A 22,369-nucleotide genomic window follows, 5' to 3' on the forward strand; every position below is an offset into this window, starting at 1 on the left:
CACAGCCTTTCAAACTTGATTAGGTTTGGGCTGGACTTTGACTAGACTGCTCCAACAGTACAGCGGGCAACAGGTGCAAATGCATTGAAAACACATGCATCCAAAATACAAAACACACGCAAAAAAATAATAAAAAATGCTGCAACCACAGAAGCAAAGATGGCTGAAATATCAAAAACAGAAAGTATAAAACTCCACAAACTTGCTCCAAGTCCTCCAGGCCACTAGGGGGCGTGGACCAACAAATCATACGGGACCCAACAGTAAAGACAGGATGTCATGATCCAACAGGATGTCCAGGAGAAAGTTGGAGAAATTAAGAAGTCTTTTATAATTTTATAGGTTAGCAGCATATTTACAGAGGTAACATTACCTCCACAGGCTCCCCCTGGTGGTCTGGAGGACTTTATATTTGCTGTTGTTCCGATATATTTTTTTCCGTTTACATAATTCATGTGTCAAGTGTTTGCACCAGTTGTCTGCCGTACTGCATCCTGACTATTTCCTTCATTCTGCTCCAAATGTGAACCTTTCAGAGTAAAAGTCGTGATGGACTTGATGACAGCAACAGTTGCTGCTCTGACATCATTGCTGATGTCTTTCAACCCTGGAATTGTTTTATAACAAACCTGAATTATAGCAGCCAAACCTGATCCAGTTCATTTCATAATCAGCCAACAGAAGCAGTGAGGGTGTACTTAGTTTTCAATTCACATCTTTATGTTCATGTTTGCTCATTAAGTCCCAACAGGCTGGAATCTGTTGTGGGTTTTCTGAACATTTGAGGTTTAGAAGCTTCAACACCTTTTATTACATCCTGATATTTGACATGTTTGAACTGGAAGAGGATAAGTTTTTATTTTCAGCTTTGAAGAACTGAAACCTAAAATAAATGAGTTTCAGTTCTGTGGTAAATCTGAATCGGGTCGTTCTGCTGAAAACTGGGTCAATCTGGATATTAATGGAAACTATTTTGTGCTGAATTGTTGGTGAAAACTGAACCATCTGCTTGAAGAAAGATCCACTGGTACCAGTGGATCCAGTTCAACAGAACCCAGTGACCCATCAGGAAACTGGTTCCCATTAAGGGGTTCTCAGGAACCAGTTCGACCAGCAGGAATCGGGTCAGGAATCAGCCTGAACCTTCCTGAACAGTTTCTGGGGACGGTGGTTCGGGTCCAGCCGACCGGCAGCAGAACCAGAACATAACAACCCGGCGCTGCCAGAACTGGAGGGTCAGCCGGGTCGGCCCAGTAATGATGCTGGGCTGAGATCCGACACGGTTCTTCTGTCACTGACATCCGGTTCTGATAGGTTTGGGTTTTTCACTACAGATGAGTTTGATTTCAGTTTGACTTTTTGTCAGTTTTAGTTTTTAGAGTTTTTGCTCGTTTTTATCAGTTAAATAGTTTTAATAAGTTATAACAGCAGTTTTAGTTTTTAAATTCAGAAAACCAAAATATTGAGCTCATTTTACATCGACTGTGAAATAAAAACAGAAAATACCATTTTAAAAACTGCATGCAGTCACTGCTGAGCTGCTCTGGTTCATTTTTCTAAATAAATTCATAAACATGTTATAATTCCACCAAGTTTTATAATATTGTCCCAGTGAAAGTTTTTCTCTATTCATTACTGTTTCCATTTATTTCAGTTAACAAAAATGTTTTCTCAATTTTGGTTTACGTCATTTTGTTAGTTTGAGTAAATCTGTCATAGTTTTGGTTCTGCTGTTCGGGATGGAAACCCAGTCCTTCAGAACTTATATTTTTAATGTTTGGCTGCAGAGCATCACTTCCTGCTTTACATCAACGGTAACAAAGATCCACCATATTAATATGCATGGAGTGAAAATCCTGAACAAGAGAGAAGCAAACAGCCCAACAGGATCAAATGAAAGCTGAAGAAATGTAAATGTACTAAGTGCCGACGGTCTGCGGTGAGTTTCACTGTTGGACGGTTCAGTTACTTCCTGATGACTCACTACTGCCCCCTGGCGGCCGTTCCGCTCCGTGAGCCTTCATCATCCTCATCATCTGCAAGCGAACCAAAGTTAAACCATCAAACTTTCAGGGTTTGTTTTTAATCAGAAGACGCTATTTAATAGTTTCAGATAAAATAATCTGTAAAATAGAAACAATTAAAGGGAGAAGAAGAGAAAAACATCCGTAGATCCAAGTCCTGGTACAAAACTTATTAATTTAATGTTGCACAAGTTTAAAGATAAAAAGTGGGATTAATGAGTTAAAATGTGTCCAATTTGTTGTTTCAGGTGAGAAATGTTTGATCAACTCAACAGTTCTGATTTTAACGCTTATTAAATGGAGTTTTAAAGGAATCTGGTGGTTTATTAGAAGTTTGTAACACGAGTTTCTCTCAGATCTGGAATCATTTCATTTCTGGTTTTCCTTCCTGGATCTTCATCAGGATGAAATCAACACGGTGATGTCATCAACTCCTTCAAAATAAAATGATTTTATTTAGATTTAAGCATTTATCTGATGCTTGAACCGTTACAGTCACACCCGGACTGGTTTTTCCTCCCAGCTGGAGCTCCCAGTGGTTCCAGTTACCACTGGGAGCTCCAGCCGAAGCTAACAGCTAACAGCTAACAGCCGAACGCTGCTGGTCCCGTTTCCCCTGAATAAATAATCCTGAATGTTTCTCTGCAGCCACTCAGACTTTTCCACTCAGGAGTTTTTCCTCAGCGTGTCTGGAGGAGGATCTGAGTCAGTCAGGGCTGGTAGTGTCTGTACTGGGACTGAGGCGCTGCAGGGTTGCTGGTTCCGAACCGGAGCGGCGGCGTTGAGCCAACAAAGGCAGTCCTGTAGCTGTGGGAGGAGGGGGGTCCGAACCCGGCGCCCAGACCCGGCACCGCCCCCAGCGTCCCGGCGTACGGCGGTGCCCCGTAGGAAAGTCCCAGGCCTCCGTAGGGCCGGTGGGCGTGCTGGCCCGGGGCGGGCAGCACCAGCGGCGCCACGTTCCGGCCCGGCGTGTCGAAGGAGAACTCCGGCGGGGGGCTGCTGGGCTTGGAGGGCGTGGAGGTCAGCGGGTCGAACTCCTGGCCTCCCGCTGAGCCGTACAGAACCGGAGGGAAGGAGGCGGCGTAGCCTTCAGGAGCCACCGGCAGCGGCGGCGCCGCGGCCGGGGAGGACAGCACGCCGCTCAGCAGGGGGCGGGTCCAGTCGTCCTTGAAGATCTGGACGGTCAGCGTGGCGACGAGCGGCAGCAGCCGGTTGGTGACGTGGGCCAGAACCAGCTGCTCGTTGGCGTCCCGCCGGATCCGGACGTGGGCGGAGCCAGCCTGAGCACAGAGAGGGTCAGAGGTCAGAGATGTTCAACCAGAACTGAGCCGGCGGGCCAGGAAACTGCTCGTTTCCATGACAACCCGACAGCGCCAACGCTTGGGTCCAAAGAGAACATGGATGTGGACCTTCAGCACCCAAACAGTGAACGCTGCTGTGTGTCCAGGCCTCGCTCTCCTCATGGGGACGATCAGGCGTGGAAAAGGACACAGAGAGAGAGGGGGGGCAGAGGGGCAGGGGGCGAGCGAGCGAGCGGCCCCGGGGGCTGGAGTGCAGTCAGGGGGGTCAAATGGGTTTGGACAGCTGCTCCGTTAGCGCTGGGCCAACAGCGAGCAGAAACATCCACACATGACAACAGCAGCACCGCGGGGGCATCGATAGCCCAAAAACCATCACAGCAGGGTAAACAAAGGTAAACACTGCAGGCTGCGCCCCCGCAGGCCGGCAGGGGAACTGCACCTCACAGGACAGCACTGAACTGACATGTTACTGATTACCTGACTCCATTTTATGAAGTATTACTGGTATTTCTACACATGTAGGACTTTCCTTCATCTGATTATTTTTCTGTCATGATGCAGCAAAAATCAGGAATTTATCCTGAATGAACATCAGAGTCTGACTGCTGCAGATCTGGACGTATTTTTATTTAGTCAGCTTCATCCGTCACCTTTATGACACCAACAATGAATTTAATTCACTTAAAATAACATGATTCAAGTTTCATTCTTAAAGTTTGTTCCAAAAACACAGAGACGTTTGGCAGAATGTCTATTAAATCCATTAGCTTCGTCTGGTATTTGGCATATTTCACCTGTTTTATTATCTTTTATCCATTTTATTCTTTTACAGTGTGGAGGTTTGTTGTTTAGAGTCTGTGAACTGACATTTTATGATGTTTTTTATTTCTACTTTTAGGTTTTAGAAGAAAAAAGAATCAAACTTTAATTAATGGTAAATAAAAACATTGTTTCTGCTGAAGCATTTCAGAGCTGCTGCCGTGTTTCCCTCCATCATGGCTCCCATTTCTTCTGCAGTAAAATGTATTTTTGGTCCTAAAAACAAAGAACTTTAATGCATCAGATAATAAAAGCAGATTCTGTGTTTCTCCATCAGGAGGTTTTGAATCTCTGACATCATGAAAAGCTGCGCTGTGTGTTAAATGGGCTCCAGCTGAGCGGTTCTGCTGAGTAATCGGACCTTTTGTCTCCGTGTTTCCCCGCTCCCCGGCCAGCTGGACCCGTCCGCAGCCCGGATGACGACATCAGAACCGACTCAGCGCGGTGACGGCGCGGCGTTCCCTCAGAGAACCGGGACGCGGAGCAGAGGGACGGTCCGCATGAATGACTCGTCCTCTGGTCCCGCCTGGATGGGCCCACCGCTGACGCCCTCAGCCCACCAATCACAGCGCACCCAGGCCCACCAGCCGTCCAATCAGCACACACCTACCAGAGACCCGAACCCAACGGTCCAGAAGTGCTCGTTCCGGACCTCCAGGACGCCGTCCAGAGTCGACACCTGATTGGACACAAACAGAAACAGTTTCTACGCCTGTCAGGACAACATGATCAATAATCAATAAACCTTAAATTATAACGAACTGGAAGACATTTAAATATCCAAAACAAATAAACTAAACAACAAATTAGATGAATTATGAAAACGACCCACAGAACAAAACGTTTATGGTTCCGTTTCTGCAGAAAGACGATAAATCAGATGTTTGCTGAACTCGTTTTAATTCTGGCGCATGAATCTCTGCTCATCGGATTCATCCCAGATTACGACCAGAACTCAGGAAACTCGGTACCGGTCCGACCAATGAGACCAGGCTGGTATTAATAACTCTGTTTGTTTCCATCTGGTTGATGATTGTGAAGAGGAGGGAGCTGGTCATGTGACTGATAACGATGCAGCAAAGGATTATGGTATTAATCCTTTATTGGTAAATATTGATGTTTGGTTTCCTCCAAACATGAATGTTGTCCTTTATTCAGTTTGTCAGGCATTGACCTTTAACCTGCTGGCTGAGGCCTGCTGGGGTTGAGCTTCACGCTCTGACATTGGGCTGAATCTGCTCTGAGAGCTTCTCCTCTAAACTCACTACAGGTAGCCTGGATTTGACCTTTGACCCCTTCTGTAGCAACACGGGCTTCTATAAGATTATTAGACATATTCCTGCTGTGGCGATGAGTAAAACATGAGCTTTCTAACAGATTCATCTCCTAAACCTCTCCAGAGGCAACCTTTCACATTTCTGTTATTATCATTTTTATCCATCCATTTTCTTCCTCTTATCCGGGGTCGGGTCGCGGGGGCAGCAGCTTCAGAAGGGAGGCCCAGACTTCCCTCTTCCAGCTCCTCCAGGAACCCCAAGGCGTTCCCAGGCCATAGAGAGACATCGTCCCTCCAGCGTGTCCTGGGTCTCCCCTCCTCCCGGTGGGACCTGAACTCCTCACCAAGGAGGCGTCCAGGAGGCATCCTGACCAGATGCCTGAGCCTCAACTGGCTCCTCTCGACGTGGAGGAGCAGCGGCTCTACTCTGAGTCCCTCCCGGATGACCGAGCTTCTCTCTCTAAGGGAGAGCCCAGCCACCCTGCGGAGGAGGAAACCCATTTCGGCCGCTTGTACCCGTGATCTCGTTCTTTCGGTCATGACCCAAAGCTCATGACCATAGATGAGGGTGGGAACGTAGATCGACCGGTAAATCGAGAGCTTCGCTTTTTGGCTCAGCTCTCTCTTCACCACGACGGACCGGTACAGCGCCCGCTTCACGGCAGACGCTGCCCCAATCCGCCTGTCGATCTCCCTTCTTCCTTCTTCCCTCATTCTGAACAAGATCCCCAGATACTTAAACTCCTCCACTTGAGGCAGGACGACCCCCCTGACCCGGAGAAGGCACTCTACCCTTTTCCGGCTCAAGACCATTATTATTATTACGACAACCTGGGTCTGAATACGTCTCGGTTCATGAACCATTAAAACCTGCTGCAACGACTCGATTAAAAACTAAAATGTTTGAACTGGTTTTAGTCTTATGTGACCTTTAAATCGCCTCCAAACCAATAAAAGTAGAAAACTAGTTTTATTTGAATTTAGTCCAAACATAAAACCCTGATGAGTTTAAAGTGATGATCTGGGAGCGAAGGGTTAAACCCAACACGTCTCCATGACGACCCGTTAATCTGGAGATCATTTAGAGGAAACTCTGAAAGGTTTAGATGAAAACGTGGAGCCATGCTGTGTTTCTGCAACACACAACAGTTTTACATCACAGTGAATCCAGACGTGACCTCTGACCTCTCTGAGCAGCTTGTCCAGCTGGCCGATGATGTGGGACGGCGTGGTCTGAGACAGAGACAGGAGGACAGCAGTGAGACATCCGACAGCAGCATGGAGGCTGGACCTGAGCGGCGGCGGTTCTGACCTGCAGCAGCACCTTGCCGCTGTAGACGCTCATGGGGTACATGGTGCCAAAGGTCATCAGGGCGATGGCGACGGCCGACGCCGTGTCCACCGCGTTGTAGTTACTGGAGACAGAGAGGAGGACGGTGTGGGACGGACAGGGACGGACAGAGACGGTGTGGGACGCAGGACTTACTTGATTTCTATCAGCATGTAGGTGACGCAGAGGGACGTGGCTCCGGCCAGGTTGATGAGGACAAACGGGTTCATCCGAGGAAGCAGGACGCTGCTGAGACCCGGAACGATGCCGCACAGACTGGAGCCGAGCGGAAACACAGAAACGGGATGAGAGTCGGGATCCAGTCCGGTTTTACCAGCAAACCAGAACCTCCAGAACCAAACCGTAACTTTTAATTTGTCCTCTTGGTAACTCAGAGTTAACCCGAACCCAGATGTTCAGATGAAATCAGATGAAATGAGTGAAAATATATCTGAGCTGAATATTTAGAACAATTTAAAACCAAACTTGATCTGTGAGCTACAACAGGATCAGTTCAGTCTGTGAGCTTTTCAACTTCTGAATCGTTTTGTTGTAAAGTTTCTGGACATTTTCTAGTTATTTCACCAAAACCAGGACAGAACAATCCGATCCAGTTTCCCAAACCGATAATAGTAAAAATAATAAATCTGCTTCAACATCTCCAAAGAAAAATATTCAGAGGTTATTATTTCACTTCCACATTCATTCATAAACTGATCAAATTAACCTGATCTGATCATTTGGGACGGAATCGATCCACCATGCTCCTCAGCATTTGGGTCAAAACTTCACAGCAGAACCTGTCGGAACACGTCGGATCCTCTCCATCCAGAAAACAGTTTTCTGTTTGACTAAAAGTTCGTCTCCGGTCAACAAACACGGCAGGTTCTTGTTATGGAAGCTACATAAAGTTTTCTGTTATAATGTTCCACCAGACTGGAGAGACGGGAAGAAGCCGGACCCGGGTCCGGTTGGGTTCTGCTGCTGGGAAAAGGCCAATATATGAAAATGTGGACCAATCCCAGCAGAACAAACGGACTTTAGGGTCATTAACCGCACAAAAAGCAGCCGAGTTATGAACATTTTTATTTCTCCATTTCAGCAGAAAGTGTCAGATGAATCATAAAGGATGAAACATTCCCGTTACGTTCAGGTGGGAGGAGGAGAAGAAGAAAGGTTCAGCTTTCTGCCACCTGTGGATCCGGGTCGGTTTGGACCGGGCCGCAGGGCGCCGCGGCAGGACTCGGGTTTAATGCGCTGCGACACATGAAGACGAGGCGTGGGAGGACGTCCCCACGCGGCGTCACGTGGGCAGGACGCTTTTAGCCGTGGCAGCTGAGTGACGGGGTGTCGGGTCGATTTAATCAGAAGGAAGCGACTGACGGGCGTCCAATAGGAACCAGCCGATCATCAGTGGCTCCTGACATCAGATCCCAGCAGGTTAAAACCAGCTGGATGTGGCCTAAAGTACGACCAGAACGTCCCGACACGGGAGTGGAGGAGTGGTGATCTGGGCTGGGCTTGCAGCTCAGGAAGCAAACAAACACCAAACATCCAATTTAGCTGCTTGCATCTCGTTCTTTCAGACATATCAGAGGACAAAGTTTCTTTACTTTAGCTCTGATCCCACTGGACAAATAAGACGCCAGTAAAACTAAAAGTAGCTCCAGAAAATTGTTAAAGTCCTGGAATATTTGCTTTCAACACCCTGAGAGAACGAACAGCATCTAGTGGAAAGAGCCGCAGAGCAACTGACACAGACGGGACGAAACAAAAGAAGTGGAGGAAAAGTGATAAATATCAAGAACTGAACTTCAGTTTTGAAGAAAATTCACTTTGCTAAAGGCCAAACCTGACCGACACAGACCGACCAGGACAGACTGACCGGGACAGACCGATCGGGACAGACTGACACTGACAGACTGACACTGACCAGGACAGACTGACCAGGACAGACTGACACTGACCAGGACAGACTGACCGACACAGACCGACCAGGACAGACTGACACTGACCAGGACAGACTGACACTGACCGGGTCAGACTGACACTGACCAGGACAGACTGACCAGGACAGACTGACACTGACCAGGACAGACTGACCGACACAGACCGACCAGGACAGACTGACACTGACCAGGACAGACTGACACTGACCGGGTCAGACTGACACTGACCAGGACAGACTGACCGACACAGACCAACCAGCTTCGCCTGTTGGTTCTGCTCTCTTCACCCAGCAGGCCGATAATCACTGCAGACCATCACCATCACTGTCCAGCTCCGGCTCCACTGGGCCTGGACCTGACCTCCGACCTGAAGTAGGCCCTCTTATCCAGGTCAACACCTGAATTCGGATCGGAGGTGATGACTCATCAGGCATCTGGTCAACTTGGTTCAGACTTTAATCATCTCTGCAGTGACATTATGATCAGAAACATCTGAGTGTTTCAGGCGGCGTCTTACCAATAATTACATAAAGAAATCATTTTATAACAGCAGCAGAAGTTCTGCTTCAGAAAGTCAGAGTAACTGAACCAGAACCCAAACAGCGCCGGCCGGCCGGCCCGGTGTTCCAGGAACAGATTAACAGGTCAATGGAAACCTCTGCAGGCGGATCATCCGAGTGTCAGATTGAATATTCGGCGTGTCAAACGCCAGAGCGCTGCGGGGCGGGGTCCATCGGAGGCGGCGGGAGTCGTCAGCGCCACGGAGCGCGGCGCCATGAGGAGCTCAGCATTAGATGTTTAGAAACAATGGCGGCGTGATGTTAGCACGTAATTAATGTCAAAACACGGCGACTGCTGCTGCCCTGCGGCCGGACGGGGCGAGGAAGAGGATGAAGAGGAGGAAGAGCAGGAGGGGGAAGAGGAAACAGGATCAACATTTCAGCTTTTCCTAAAATCCGGCTGGTTTCCAGCAGCTCCTGAATAATGGAGGTTCTGCAGGAACGGCGGCGGAGCGGTTCTGGGAATCAGGACGTTCACTTCAGGACACGGAGACTAGAACCGGGCCAGAACCGGGGCAGAACCAGGGCCAGAAGCTGGGCCAGAACCGGGTCAGAACCGGATCCACTTGTATCAGATTTAGCAGAGTTCATGTTTTCATTCTGTGTAATAATTAAATTAGTTACATTTATAACAGAATAACTACATGCTAACTACATAATTAGTTAGCATGTCAAACGCCAGACATGCTAACTAATTATGAGCATGTATTATTAAAATGTATTTAATAATACATGAATTATTAAAATGTTTAAACATGATTAGAGAAATCCTGGAACCAGGCCTGTCACAATAATCAATAAACGAATTAATCAGATGATAAATAAACACATTAACTCAGTCGTTTCCATCATTTATCGATTTTCTGGATGATAAAACTCCGTTTGGCGTTTTGGTCTCAGCTAAACCTTTTTGTTTTGTTTACAGAGACTTTATAATTCACTTTATTTCTTGTTTCTATTTATTCTGGAACAGTTAAATAAATTTAACTCAGTTCCAGAGTTAAATGGTTAATTTAAAGCTTATTGATCTTTGAGAATAAGTTCTGGCAATATTGATCCATTAACATTTATATTTCTGGAAAATGGTCTCAAAACAACAATATCAACATTTATCATAATAACAGAAACATTTGTCATGGTGACCGGAATAAATGTGGCCTGGGAATGTGTGACGTGTTTCCTGCAGGTTGGGGATGCGGGAATTTAAGCATCTCAGGTAAAAACGGAGATCCAGAGATCTGAAGTCAGCTGTTAATAAGCTGCAGCAACGATAACTCAGTGTCCTCCTCATCTTCAGTTGGTGGAAATTCAACCTAATTTACAGATTTTCTTTGAGAAATTTAGATTTATTATGAGGAAAATCCAGGAAGTAGTCTGCACCCACCAGGTCAGTGAGGAACAAAACAGAGAGGAAGTGGATGAACCTGACGATCCTTTAATCCCTGCTGCGAACTGATATAATGTGATATAAAACCGTGTGTGTGTGTGTGTGTGTGGACCCTGGATTAAAACCAAGGCAAACACTTCATAATCCCGTCCACTGTTTCCACGGCAACTAATCAAAAGCATCAAAGCTGATTCAGTGTAACGAGTTCTGACATCATAACGAAGGAGAACGTAAAGAATCATTCTGGTTGGTCTGTGCTGAGGCTGATCTGCAGGCTGGAGCCTCCCAGGACTTTATTCTAGGATCTTTATTACACTAAGCTGCTTTAGTCCGTCGTGTTAAAGTGGTTCAGCTCCAACAGGTGTAAACACAACTAATGTGGGGCTCAAACAGATTCTACGTGCAGCCAAGAAATCCGACTGAATGTTTCTCCCGAGCCAGGAACATCCGGACACGTCGAGGATTTATGAACTGGACATTTATTCTGACTACAAAAGCCGCTGGAGTTTCAAATCAGCGGCATTATGAAGGATCCGCAAGCGAAAGAAGAATCTGCTGAGTCACGCAACGACCAGAGTGCTGAGTCGGTGGTTGCTATGGTGATCCCAGATTTTTACCTGTCTAGAAATATAACGAGGGTGAATCAAAGTTAAAGTAATTCAAGTCTAAACAGTTCCTGATTTTTCGAAAAGTATAAAACTGAGTTCAGTGGGGAAACCTAAGAAATGGAGCGATGAAAACACGGATTGGTGAAAAGACGGATTAGTGAAAGCACGGAGCGTTGAAAACACGGAGCGATGAAGTCGTAGCTACCACACCGCTCCATCTCGCGCCGCGCTGCTAACGCATCAGAGTCCAACTTCCTCTGACTTGTTCAGGCTTCAGCTGTAAGGCCCGGCTGGCCTACAGGTCCAGACAGGACTGGGTTTCTAACTCAGTTCCATCATGAAATTGTTAATCTGCAGCTTCCTGAGCGTGTTAGACGCAGCATCCCCATGCTAACCTGATGCTAGGCTAGCATCTTGGGGGATCTGGACGACTGACTGGACATGAAGGACCAGGTTCGACTCAGCCAACAGGTCTGCGGCTCTGGTTTGGATTTTATCATCTTGTGTTTTCTTTTTGTTGAAAGTGATTCCATATTTCTGCTACAGAGAAATAATTAATCAGTTCTAAATTTAACATCATCCTCTGTTAGCAGGAACTGTCAGACACTGTGATGTTATTTCTATTCCTGCCAGAGAAAACATTTGTTTCCTTTTTTAAAATTGGATGTCTGTCCTCCCCAACAGCAACTTCCACGTGCACGCCCACGTGCACGCCCAGAGCAGAGAGATTTCAGGCTTGTGGCTGGTGAGGCCAACAGAGCAGCAGGCTTTATGTAACCCAGTTGGCCCCCAGACTGTGTTCGGGTTGAATGGGGACATCTCACTGCAACACACAGAGAAAAGCCTTTCTGTGCGCACGCGCACACACACACACACACACACACACACACACACACACACTAGTACCCAGAAAACGCTCACACAAAGGCGAGCAGGAACACTGTGTATCCTCCACACACACATTTAAAGAGTGGAAACTAGGCTGGGACGTCCTGTTCACTTCTGCCCTCACAGCCAATCAGAGCTCAGCTCTGTTGCACAGCTCTGCAGGCTGTCGCCCCATGTAACCTGCACCAAATGAGCTGCTGACCCTCTGTGTGTGTCCATTATATACATCAGATGTGGGGATGAGCTGTGTAATCATCATCACAGCGCGAGCGGCAGAGGATCTGGACTGCGGGTCAGTGGGACAGTCCAGATTTAAACAGAAAGAAACGCTGAATGTTTGGGTCTAATCAGCTGTGAAGGTCGATTCATTAAACAAGACCAGAGTCTGAAACTGGAAGTGATGGAAGACATGTGATCTAATGGCTGCCGTGTTTCTGTGGCTGCAGGTTTAAACCAGATAAATAAGCTGATGAGTCAGCATGGAGGTAGATCTGAGGCGGCGCTGCGTCGGGAACCGTCTGCAGACAGAACCTCTGTCAGCCTGCATGATGCGGCGAAGCAACTGGAGCAAAACCAAAACACCAACACGCCTTCTCCAGGCGTTTCCTGGACAGGAGAAACTCCTCGCAGCGCCACCTCCGTAAGCGTGCACTCGGGTTTTTCTGGAACATCTTTTGTGATTTTGGGTTGCAGCTCCAGGATGAGGCTCGTTGTTACCTTCACACATTAAGGTTAAAACGTTTCCTGGTTTCAGTGAGTTGACTGGCTGGGCAGAAATCTGGCTTCACAAGCATTTTTTCTTCTGACTGGACAATAAATTAGCAGGAAATACAAATTATTTTTTATGCAAAAGTCTCTCCATCAACAGAATTTAAGATCCAAAACATTCTGAGGTAAAATATCAGCTTTTAGCGACACGTATCAGGTGACAGAGAGACGGACATTCAGCTGTTTGGTCCCAGTTTCACATCCAGCCTGGAGCAACACTAACATGCTGACATGTGGAACAACTCAACATGTTTCTCTACAGAGTAAAATTAACTTTTCAAAAGTTAAAATCAGCCCTCATGTTTTCCTTTTATCCTGGTTTAAACTCTAAAACACCAAACTGCAGTAATGAAGCTGGTCCAACACATTTTCTACAACAATCAGGGCAAAGAGAGCAGCTGAGGTCCAGATGGAAACTCCAGTCTTTCTGTTTCTGATCGTTTAATGACAAATAAATGTTTTTCAGAACAATCTCTTTACGTCAGTTTGTCTTTATGAAGGATTTCTAGAAACTGTAAACCTGACTGAGACGATGGGAAGCTGCACAGATCTATGAAGACGAGCTGCAGGAAAGTTTTTATCCAATATTGGGATCCAGATGTCAGCTGACCTTCATCTTTAAATGCTTTAATATCCGTTTCTCTCTCTTTCCATCCATAAATCTAATATTTCCCTGGATGCATAGTGGAAACATAACTGCTGCGTAAACTGTAAATGTGTTGCTGGCTGGATTCCACAGCAGCTCAATGTGAGTTTAATGAAACCACATCAGAAGCAGCTGGTCTGATGAACTCGGCCTCCAGACGCTGAGGTGAAGTTTTACCCAGAGATCCCTCTGGCTGACCCTGATTGGTCACCGCGACCCGAAGGCCTGGAGGGTTTTAAATAAAAAACTGGTTTTACAGAGTCTGACTCTCCTGCTGCTGACAAACGGCTTCAACAGGTTCTGGCAGCTTTTCTGTTCAGAGCAAAGTTCAGGAAAGAAGAGAAATGATCGTCCAGCTGGTGACCTCTGACCTCAGATATTAGACCTAATGAATCTCCACACACACACCTGGGGTAGTTTTACTGCTGGTGTGTGTGGAGTCAGGACAGATGGAAAGTCAGGACAGATGGACAGACAGGACAGAAGGACAGTCAGGACGGATGGACGGACAGGTAGGGGGCGCTGTCGATGCTCTTACCTGCGGCTCAGGTCGGCCACGTGTTCCTGCAGCCAGCTGCTGCTGGCGGCTGGAGGGAGACACACAGATCCAGAGTCAGTGAAACTTGACCAGCCCACTCTGAGGCGGGTCTGAAACAGAACCAGAACAAAGTAACACCTGAACCGCTTCATTTTCAGCTGTCAGCAAAGAGGCGGGTTCTTCTCAGGATGGAAACTAGAGGCAGAAAATGAAGGAATGGCTCTAAGACCGAGCCCTGAGGGACCCCACACGAGGAAGAGCAGAAACTGGAAATCTGCCCCGTTTCCCCCGGATCCAGCTACACTTTGTTAAAGGATTCAGTAAAAACAATCTGGTTTTGTGTCCAACTGCTTGAAATAAAGATCCAATTTAGACACAACAGTGATAAACCCTTTCACTTGGGAGCATTTCATGATTCGCTGAAAATCTTCAGCAGGAACTAAAATGAAGTAAAAATGGAGCTAAATTTAAGAAAAAGTGCTGGAAACGTGAATAAAACCTGGAAAACAGAGTTAGAGGCTTAAAGACTTTTTTATTTAAGCAAGCCTTATCTGCCTCCACATGATTTTTATGATGTTGACTTTATCAACGATTTTAGTTGCTCTGTGTAGCACTTTGAGATTTTTTCTAATGAAAAGTGCGGTACAAATTACATTGATTATTATTATTATTATTAGTTAAAGTTTCCCTGCTGCGTCTGGGGATGAAGACATGACGGCCGTCCCGACCAGAACCGTTTGATCTGCAGAGGATCCGACTGATCCCACTGTCTGGAAAATCACCTGCTCTCATTTTAGGAAACTGACAGTTTGAACAAAGATTCTGTTTAATTGGTTCTTTAAGAGTAAAGTGCAAAATCCTAACATTCTTATAATAACTGGACTTTGTTTTGGTTCTGAGCGCCGAGCCGGGTCGCTGCAGCTGGAGAACATGTTTCTGCTCCAGCGCTGCAGGAAACATTCAGAGCCAGCTGGTTCCTCCGTCAGCTGCCTCCGCCGGGTTCAGAGACCCTTCACCTCCTCCGCTCCGCCCCAGACCCGTTCTATTTCTGGACCTGAGCAGCGGCGAGCCGGGCCTCCGTCACCACCAGGATAAAAATATCCCCGTTAAACACAGAGAAGTGAAGCGGCTCGGCTGCTGCGTCCACCTTCACCGTCCGCCGGGGGCCACCGGCTCCCAGCTGAGGTCAGAGGTCCCTCACGTCCCGCGCAGCTCTGGGTGTGTGTGCGCTGAAGTGTGTGTGTTAAAGTGTGTGTGTTGTTTGTTTTGCCCGCAGGCTGAGTCAGTCTAAACAAACATTTTAATGGAGTCACTTATTTATGATCCGTGAGCTGCAGGAGGACGTCCGAGTGTTTCAGCGCGTCGCGATGCGAGGAGCAGCACAGCGTTGCATAACACACCGCCTGCATGCCTGCGTGTGTGTGTGTATGTGGCCCCCTCCCTTTGAAAAATGTCAGATGTTAAGTGATGTTGAGACTGCTCCAAACACAACAACCAAAAGCTGAAACACACACACACCGAGCTCATGCATCAGTGGACAAACTGTGAGTCAGTCGGGGAGAAGAGGAGGAAAAACAAGAGGAAAACTACTGGGGGAAGGAGGAAGAGGCGCAAAACGGAGAAGAGGAAGAGAAGAACAGGAAGAACTGAAAATGGCAAAGAAGACGGAAAGGAGAAGAAGAACGGAGGAACTAAAAGAGGAAACAAGAAAACGTGGATAAGATGAGGAAGGAAGGAGAGAAAAGAAGAGGAGAAAAAAGAAAAGGTGCAAAAGGAGAGAATGAGAAGAGAAAATAACATTAAAATGAAGGAGAAAAAAACAGATGACAAAAATACAGAAAGAAGGAAAGAAAGAAGAAGCAGAGACAGGAAAAGAAGATGAGACAGAAATTACAAGAAGTCAGGAGGAAGCAAGAGTGGAGGATAAAAGAGGACAGGAAAGAAAGGAGGGAGGAAAGTGAAGGAATGAAGTGAACTGGAGAGGAAGGAACAGGAGGACGAATGAGGACAGAGGAAGAGGAGCAGCGAAGGAACGACCCAACAGGCTGAGAGTCATTTAAGGACCAGGGCTGGGAGGTAGCAGAGTCTGAGGTTGCCATGGAGATTCCCACCATTTTCTGAGCATCTTTCCATGAGGAGGGCGACCAGGAACATGGGAGGGAAACCAAACGACTGATGAGGGAAAACCTTTTATCAACTTACTGAATAATTACTGAACTGATTTTATTTTTATCCTGTGTTTTACGCAACAAATTCATGAGAACTTTGGCTCAACGTTCACGTCCGTTAAACTGCCAAAAGCATTTCAGACGCCACCAGACATCAGCTTCCTCTGGAAAACTCTGACAACCAATCAGCTGTCAGCATAATAATCTGGAAAACTCTGACAACCAATCAGCTGTCAGCATAATAATCTGGAAAACTCTGACAACCAATCAGCTGTCAGCATAATAATCTGGAAAACACTGACAACCAATCAGCTGTCAGCACAATAATCTGGAAAACACTGACAACCAATCAGATGTCAGCATAATAATCTGGAAAACTCTGACAACCAATCAGCTGTCAGCATAATAATCTGGAAAATTCTGACAACCAATCAGATGTCAGCACAATAATCTGGAAAACACTGACAACCAATCAGATGTCAGCACAATAATCTGGAAAACACTGACAACCAATCAGATGTCAGCATAATAATCTAGAAAACTCTGACAACCAATCAGCTGCTGCGTTTCATTTGGTTTCATCCGATTTATTCACTGACAGAGGAAAGGCGCCGCCTCACTCCCATAATCCCCCCAAAATATCACAAAGGCTAAATCATTCTGTTCCCCAGGGGAGGAGGGATTACAGGCCCAGCTCCACCAGAACCGGGCCGGAACCGGAGCAGGGGGCGGGGCTTACCGTCAGAGACGTAGGAGAAGGGTTTGTTCCTGACGGAGAGCAGAGTCAGCAGGTTGAAGAACAGAGCGACGAACGTCCCGACCAGCAGCCGCCCTCTGGGGACACAAACAGATCTGTCACCCGCCAATCAGGCAAAACATTATGACCACCTGCTGCTCTAAGCGCCCGGACCCGAGGACAGCTGTGGTTTCTGGTACCGACAGCAGCAGCAGAGCCTTTACATCCTGGTAGATCTGACATATTTGTCAACAGGAAAAATGTCTCGTTATACATGAAGTCCCTGTGGAACTAGAACTTTTCACCAATATTAAGGAATTATTAACTTAAAACGAGCTCCTACAGACTGAAAAGCTCCATGTTGGTTAGTTTTGTCTCATTTCACTTGGACTAAGGTTCTGGTACGTAACACTTTGTGTTTTGCAGGTGGTGCAGAAACATCCCGATGGACCCAAAGCTTCCCAAACCATCACTCTCACGCCCAGAAGCCCCACCCACCCGGTAACGGAAACGTCTGCAGAGAGCAGAGGGGAGGATCCATCTAATCAGATTAAGATTCATCCATTCCCACATTCCAGGATCAACCAAAACTCTCGTTTCCTCCACTGGAGCGACTGCCTAAAACCTCATAGTCATTTTGTCCCAGTCCAGGTTCCTCTGGTTCTTCCTGCCCAGCAGCTGATGGGAGACAGAAGGACTGATGACGATCGCTCCCACTGCGGACGAAGCAGGTCCTGAACCGCAGAGCTCAGCCTGCTGCGTCCGCAGCGCACAGAGCAGCGTCATCACAGATCCTTCCTCCCAGCAGGAGTCAGGCTCTACAGACATCACTGCTTCCAGCAAAGATATTTACAAAGTTTTATTTTAAATAGCATTCATGGTGCTGTTGCATGTTTTTTGTTTTTGTACAATTAACGGCCAAAAAAGTCATCATACTACTTGAACATCCCTTCATCGCAGTACATTATTTCCTAATTACACAGTAAACATTATTATCATTCCTAATCCTGTTTTTACACATTTCCTCCATTCTCTGATCTCATCAGGCATCTTTATATCTGCACAGATATAACTCTGCTGGTTTGAGTTGAGAAGTTTTTCCCTTCAGAAAAATAAAATCCGAATAAATTTATTAAAAAAGCTGGAATATAAAACCTCCTGGACACAAAAACAAGCAGAAACTCTTCAAATCAAACCTAAACTGATGGATTTATGTCATGTAAGCTGATAAATTCACCACCAGTTCACAAGTAGAACAAGAACTAAAAAAACTCCTCCAATAATCCAATTAAGGGCCCAAACAGCAGCCGCCCCCTCACAGGTCAGACTAATCACTACGGAAACGTGGGTGTTGCTGTTCCAGCCAATCGGACGGCAGCTCCAGTCCTGAGAGGCCAATCACGACGAGACAGGAGAGGAAAGGGGTGATAAGACGGCGGGGGATAATCCTGTCACAGGTTCAAATCTCTGGGTTTCAGGTCATCAGAGCTGCCATTAATCTGCTCCATCCCACAGAAAGACGCCAAAAGTTTTACATTTATACAGTTTATAAAGCTCTTAGTTTCTTTTTTCAGCTTTTGGGTTCTCATCTGTATAGATCCTAGCAGAGACAGATGCTCACTACAACCTTTTTCTGGACCACCAACTGGTGGAAGCGCATCGTGAAGGTCATGTTTAAAACAAACATCTGGGATTTAACCAAGACAGGAATCATGGGGAAACTCACCATGGCAGAAATTTAAAAAGAGCCACTTATGTTTTCATTTACCCTGAAACACTGTGGAGGGAGACGGCTCAACAGTTCTGACTGTTTCCAACAGCAAATTTCAGTTCTCATCTCAAACTTGTCATTTTTTATATGCAGCTGTTTAGAAACAGGCAGTAAATCCTCCAGTGAAATACTTTAATAAACAAACAACTAAAACATCTGTACTGGACTTGCGGTTATGGCGTCTCAGTGAAAGGTGCATGTGTGGATGGCTCGCTACTAAATCCTCTAAATTAATCCGTAAGTCAGACCTATATTGGTAATTTCGCCTGTTTTGCTAATGGGAAAACGCTTACTGGGGATCATGCCACTGAAAAATGCCAAACCGGTCCAACAACCGACTAAAACGGCTCCACAAGTGAATGCGGCTAATGTAGCTCATGCTGTTGTGACATTTTTACACTTATATGTTGTTCAGTATGATAAGTGACTGATTTACAATTATATGTTAAGCATAGATTACATGATTATTATTAATTGAATTGAACATGATAGTATATAATTACAAGGATGAAGTGAAATATATTTAAGTGCAAGACATGATTTATTTGAATAGAAGAAGTCTTTTATTTTGAAGAATGCTTAAGTATCTGGTTCTGTTTTGTCACTATCTTGCTTTGTTGATATTTTGGTTGTCTTGGTAACGAACAGCTGTTGCCGTTTTCTCTCTTCAATAAAAAACTGAACAGAAAGGTTCAGTAAAAGACATACGAGCCTCCGTTTTGTTTGAAGAAGCTTCACTCCGTAACACATGCGGCTATTGTAGCTCATGCTAACGTGGCAGCGCCGGTTAACTTGGATGAGGCTCAAGAAGCACCAACCAACCGTGATATTCTCGGAGCAATCAGTTTGTTGAAGGAGGATATGAGCAAGCATTCTGCTGATATGCTGAAAGCAATTAAGGTTATCAAAGGGGATATACAATCGCTCACTGAAAGAACTGGGGAAACAGAAGCGCGAATTTCACGAGCAGAGGACGATGTTACTTCCCTTCAAAGCAGAGTTAAATCGCTGGAGAAAGCAGTGGAGGTGCTTTGTGACAGAGCTGCAGAGCAAGAGGACAGGAGCAGGCGCTCCAACCTGAGACTGGTCGGGCTGCCTGAAAAATCAGAGGGATCGGATCTGTGTGGCTTCTTGGAGAAGTGGCTCCGAGAGACATTAGGTGAGGACTTCACCTCGGCCCGCTGCGTGGAGAGAGCCCATAGGATTGGGCCCTTACCTCCAATCCTGCGGCTCCAAGGGTTCTTTTAATGAAGTTTCTGAGCTACCGGGACCAGGAAGCAGTGGCGCAACTACACATTATTCAGGTGGATGCGAAAACATAGATCGCCCCCCCCCGATGCGACGCTCACTCGATCTCAACCCCCCGATGCGACGCTCACTCGATCTCAACCCCCCCGATACGACGCTCACTCGATCCCTTTTGCAGGCTAAACATTTGATTGCTCTGAAGTGGAGGAACACAGAAAGACCAAAGATAAATGAATGGATTAAACTATTGAGCAGCAACGTGGTGATGGAAAAGCTGACATATTTAACAAAAGGAAAGCTTGAAGACTTTAAGGATATTTGGTTTCCCTTCCTACATCTTGTCAAAATAACTATTCAGACACTTTATCAGCCATTTATATACCAGCTAAATCTGTGACTGCTACCTGCTAGCTTAGCATCCAAAGAGGGAAACACATGAGAACAGGTCAAACTGGAGATTACGCAAAGTAAGTTCCCTGAAGGAAAATGTACCTTAAAGTACATAATTTTTAAATTAAATCAGCAACAAAGTTTGGAGAAAAAATTTTAAAACTGCAGAAAACACCTGAGCAACGCAGCAAGTTGTGAACCAATCAGAGTCCAATAGAAACGGAAGATATGAAGTTTTCTCCAGCGCCGCATGACGAAACAGTTTTAAATGTGGAGGAACACACACACACACACACCACAATGAGACTGAGGGAGAAGACGTCACTGTTCCTCTAAATGTAATTCTGTTTGTTGCTCTGAGTGACCCAGTTGTTTTGGATGTTCTGTTCTCTCAACAGATGGCACTCCCCGAGTGTGTGTGTGTGTGTTCCCCTCAGAGAAACACAGGAGGGTATCATGTCTGTTTATTTTCCGTCCTCCTGTGGGAATGTGTGTGTGTGTGTGTGGAGGGATAATACTTACGTATGGACCTCTGGCTGCTCCACGAAGCGTTCCACACTAAAAACACAGAAACACACACGGTGAGTAAACAACAGCGGCCGAGTCGGATCGGCGTGGGCCCGACCCAGTTGTGTGTGTGAGGCAGTGATGGAGACGTGAACCGAACAAGAGGAGACAAAGTGACAAGGAGCAAACATTCACACACACACTGGGAAAAAGCAAACAGGTGAAAACACACACACACCTCATCATGGCTGATCTTATTTTCAGTGAACTGACTAAAATCATTTTTAGGAGATAAACCTTTTAAATCCCTCCAGTCTCAGGACCAGTGGAGGAGAAAGTACTCAAAAAATGTACTTAAGTAAAAGTACAAATACAGACAAAAATGTACTTAAGTAAAACTACCACATTAACATTTGTACTTAAGTAAAAGTAAAAAAGTACTAGCTTTTAAAAATACTTAAGTATTAAAAGTAAAAGTACTTGCTGAATGGATTACCTAATCGCTAATATCATTGAGTGAACCGATCGTATTTAGTTTTAATAAATTAGAAATGTGCCATTTTAATGAACAATGCCACAGATAAAGCATGTTGTGTTTACTCTATAACATAGTTTAGACTTAGATATGTGATTCTATGCATCATAATTTCAGGGACGGAAACATCTGGTCTCCTGTCCTAACAGCATGAACTTCACTTTTTGTGCCACTAGTGGCTTTTATTTTGAAAGAAATCCAACAAAAAGGGTGGACAAGGGAAGACATGGAACCAAGGAGCCACGTAGCAGTTATGGTCAAGGCCACCAACAAAAAAATTAACTTTTACCTATCAAAATTGCTTCTCAAATTGAACTGAAAGATTCACATTCCCATAAAAAAATCTAGATATTAAATACTTAAGAGCTTAAATAAATGTAATCAGTAAAGATCCGTCCAGAAGAATCGGATCGTTCCTGAAAGTCATATCACTATATTGCACTTTGGTACCAGCGTTGTCAGATGCAACATGTGTCTCTGTACAGCTAGCTTAGCTAGCATCACGTCCACAGATCTTACCTTTCTTTAAGCTTTCCTTTTCAAGTGACGCTAAAAGTTGGACAAAGTCCCACCGTCTGTGAAAGCGAAGCGCTGCTGATTTTACATGTCGCCATATCAATTTATGCAGCTATTATATTACTGACATTAGACAGACAGCTTCTCCGCTCAGAGGAAACCACTGCGCATGTCTGGAGCTCCGCGTGCGAGTAAAGGTGGAGCCGATGGGTGACAACAGACACTAAATCACGTTATTGCTGGGATTTTACGGCGCCACCTTAAATGCATTAAATGAGTGATGCATTGATGTCATAAGGCTGCAGACGTGAATTCTACGGTCATTGCCGTTGCAGAAGTCGCAGAGCAAACTACTCAAGATCAACATTCGAAAGTTTTTTGTTTCTCGACAATGGATTCAAACA

At 45.8% G+C, this 22,369-nt stretch overlaps 1 protein-coding gene and 1 long non-coding RNA gene across 2 annotated transcripts in view; one reads left to right on the forward strand and one right to left on the reverse strand.

Annotated features, from left to right (window-relative positions):
• Window positions 1-2,179: 2,179 nt before the first annotated feature.
• The window catches only part of slc30a6 (solute carrier family 30 member 6), a 69,657-nt gene continuing 49,467 nt past the window's right edge, over window positions 2,180-22,369 (reverse strand). Inside the window, exons 8-15 of the mRNA XM_008430455.3 lie at window positions 20,930-20,965; window positions 17,002-17,096; window positions 14,095-14,143; window positions 6,907-7,026; window positions 6,733-6,835; window positions 6,606-6,653; window positions 4,755-4,823; window positions 2,180-3,304 (exon numbers count right to left, since the gene is read on the reverse strand). Of these exons, the coding sequence (XP_008428677.1) occupies window positions 2,735-3,304; window positions 4,755-4,823; window positions 6,606-6,653; window positions 6,733-6,835; window positions 6,907-7,026; window positions 14,095-14,143; window positions 17,002-17,096; window positions 20,930-20,965 (1,090 nt within the window). The 3' untranslated portion in view covers window positions 2,180-2,734. The remainder of the gene's footprint in view (window positions 3,305-4,754; window positions 4,824-6,605; window positions 6,654-6,732; window positions 6,836-6,906; window positions 7,027-14,094; window positions 14,144-17,001; window positions 17,097-20,929; window positions 20,966-22,369) is intronic.
• On the forward strand, window positions 12,337-19,474 carry LOC145555008 (uncharacterized). Its single transcript, XR_014091041.1, has 3 exons — window positions 12,337-12,501; window positions 12,589-17,362; window positions 17,425-19,474. It is a non-coding gene; the product is annotated as an uncharacterized LOC145555008 (long non-coding RNA).

The sequence above is a fragment of the Poecilia reticulata genome, chromosome 15 (genome assembly GCF_904066995.2).
Source record: "Poecilia reticulata chromosome 15, P_reticulata-male-v2, whole genome shotgun sequence".
NCBI lineage: Eukaryota > Metazoa > Chordata > Actinopteri > Cyprinodontiformes > Poeciliidae > Poecilia > Poecilia reticulata.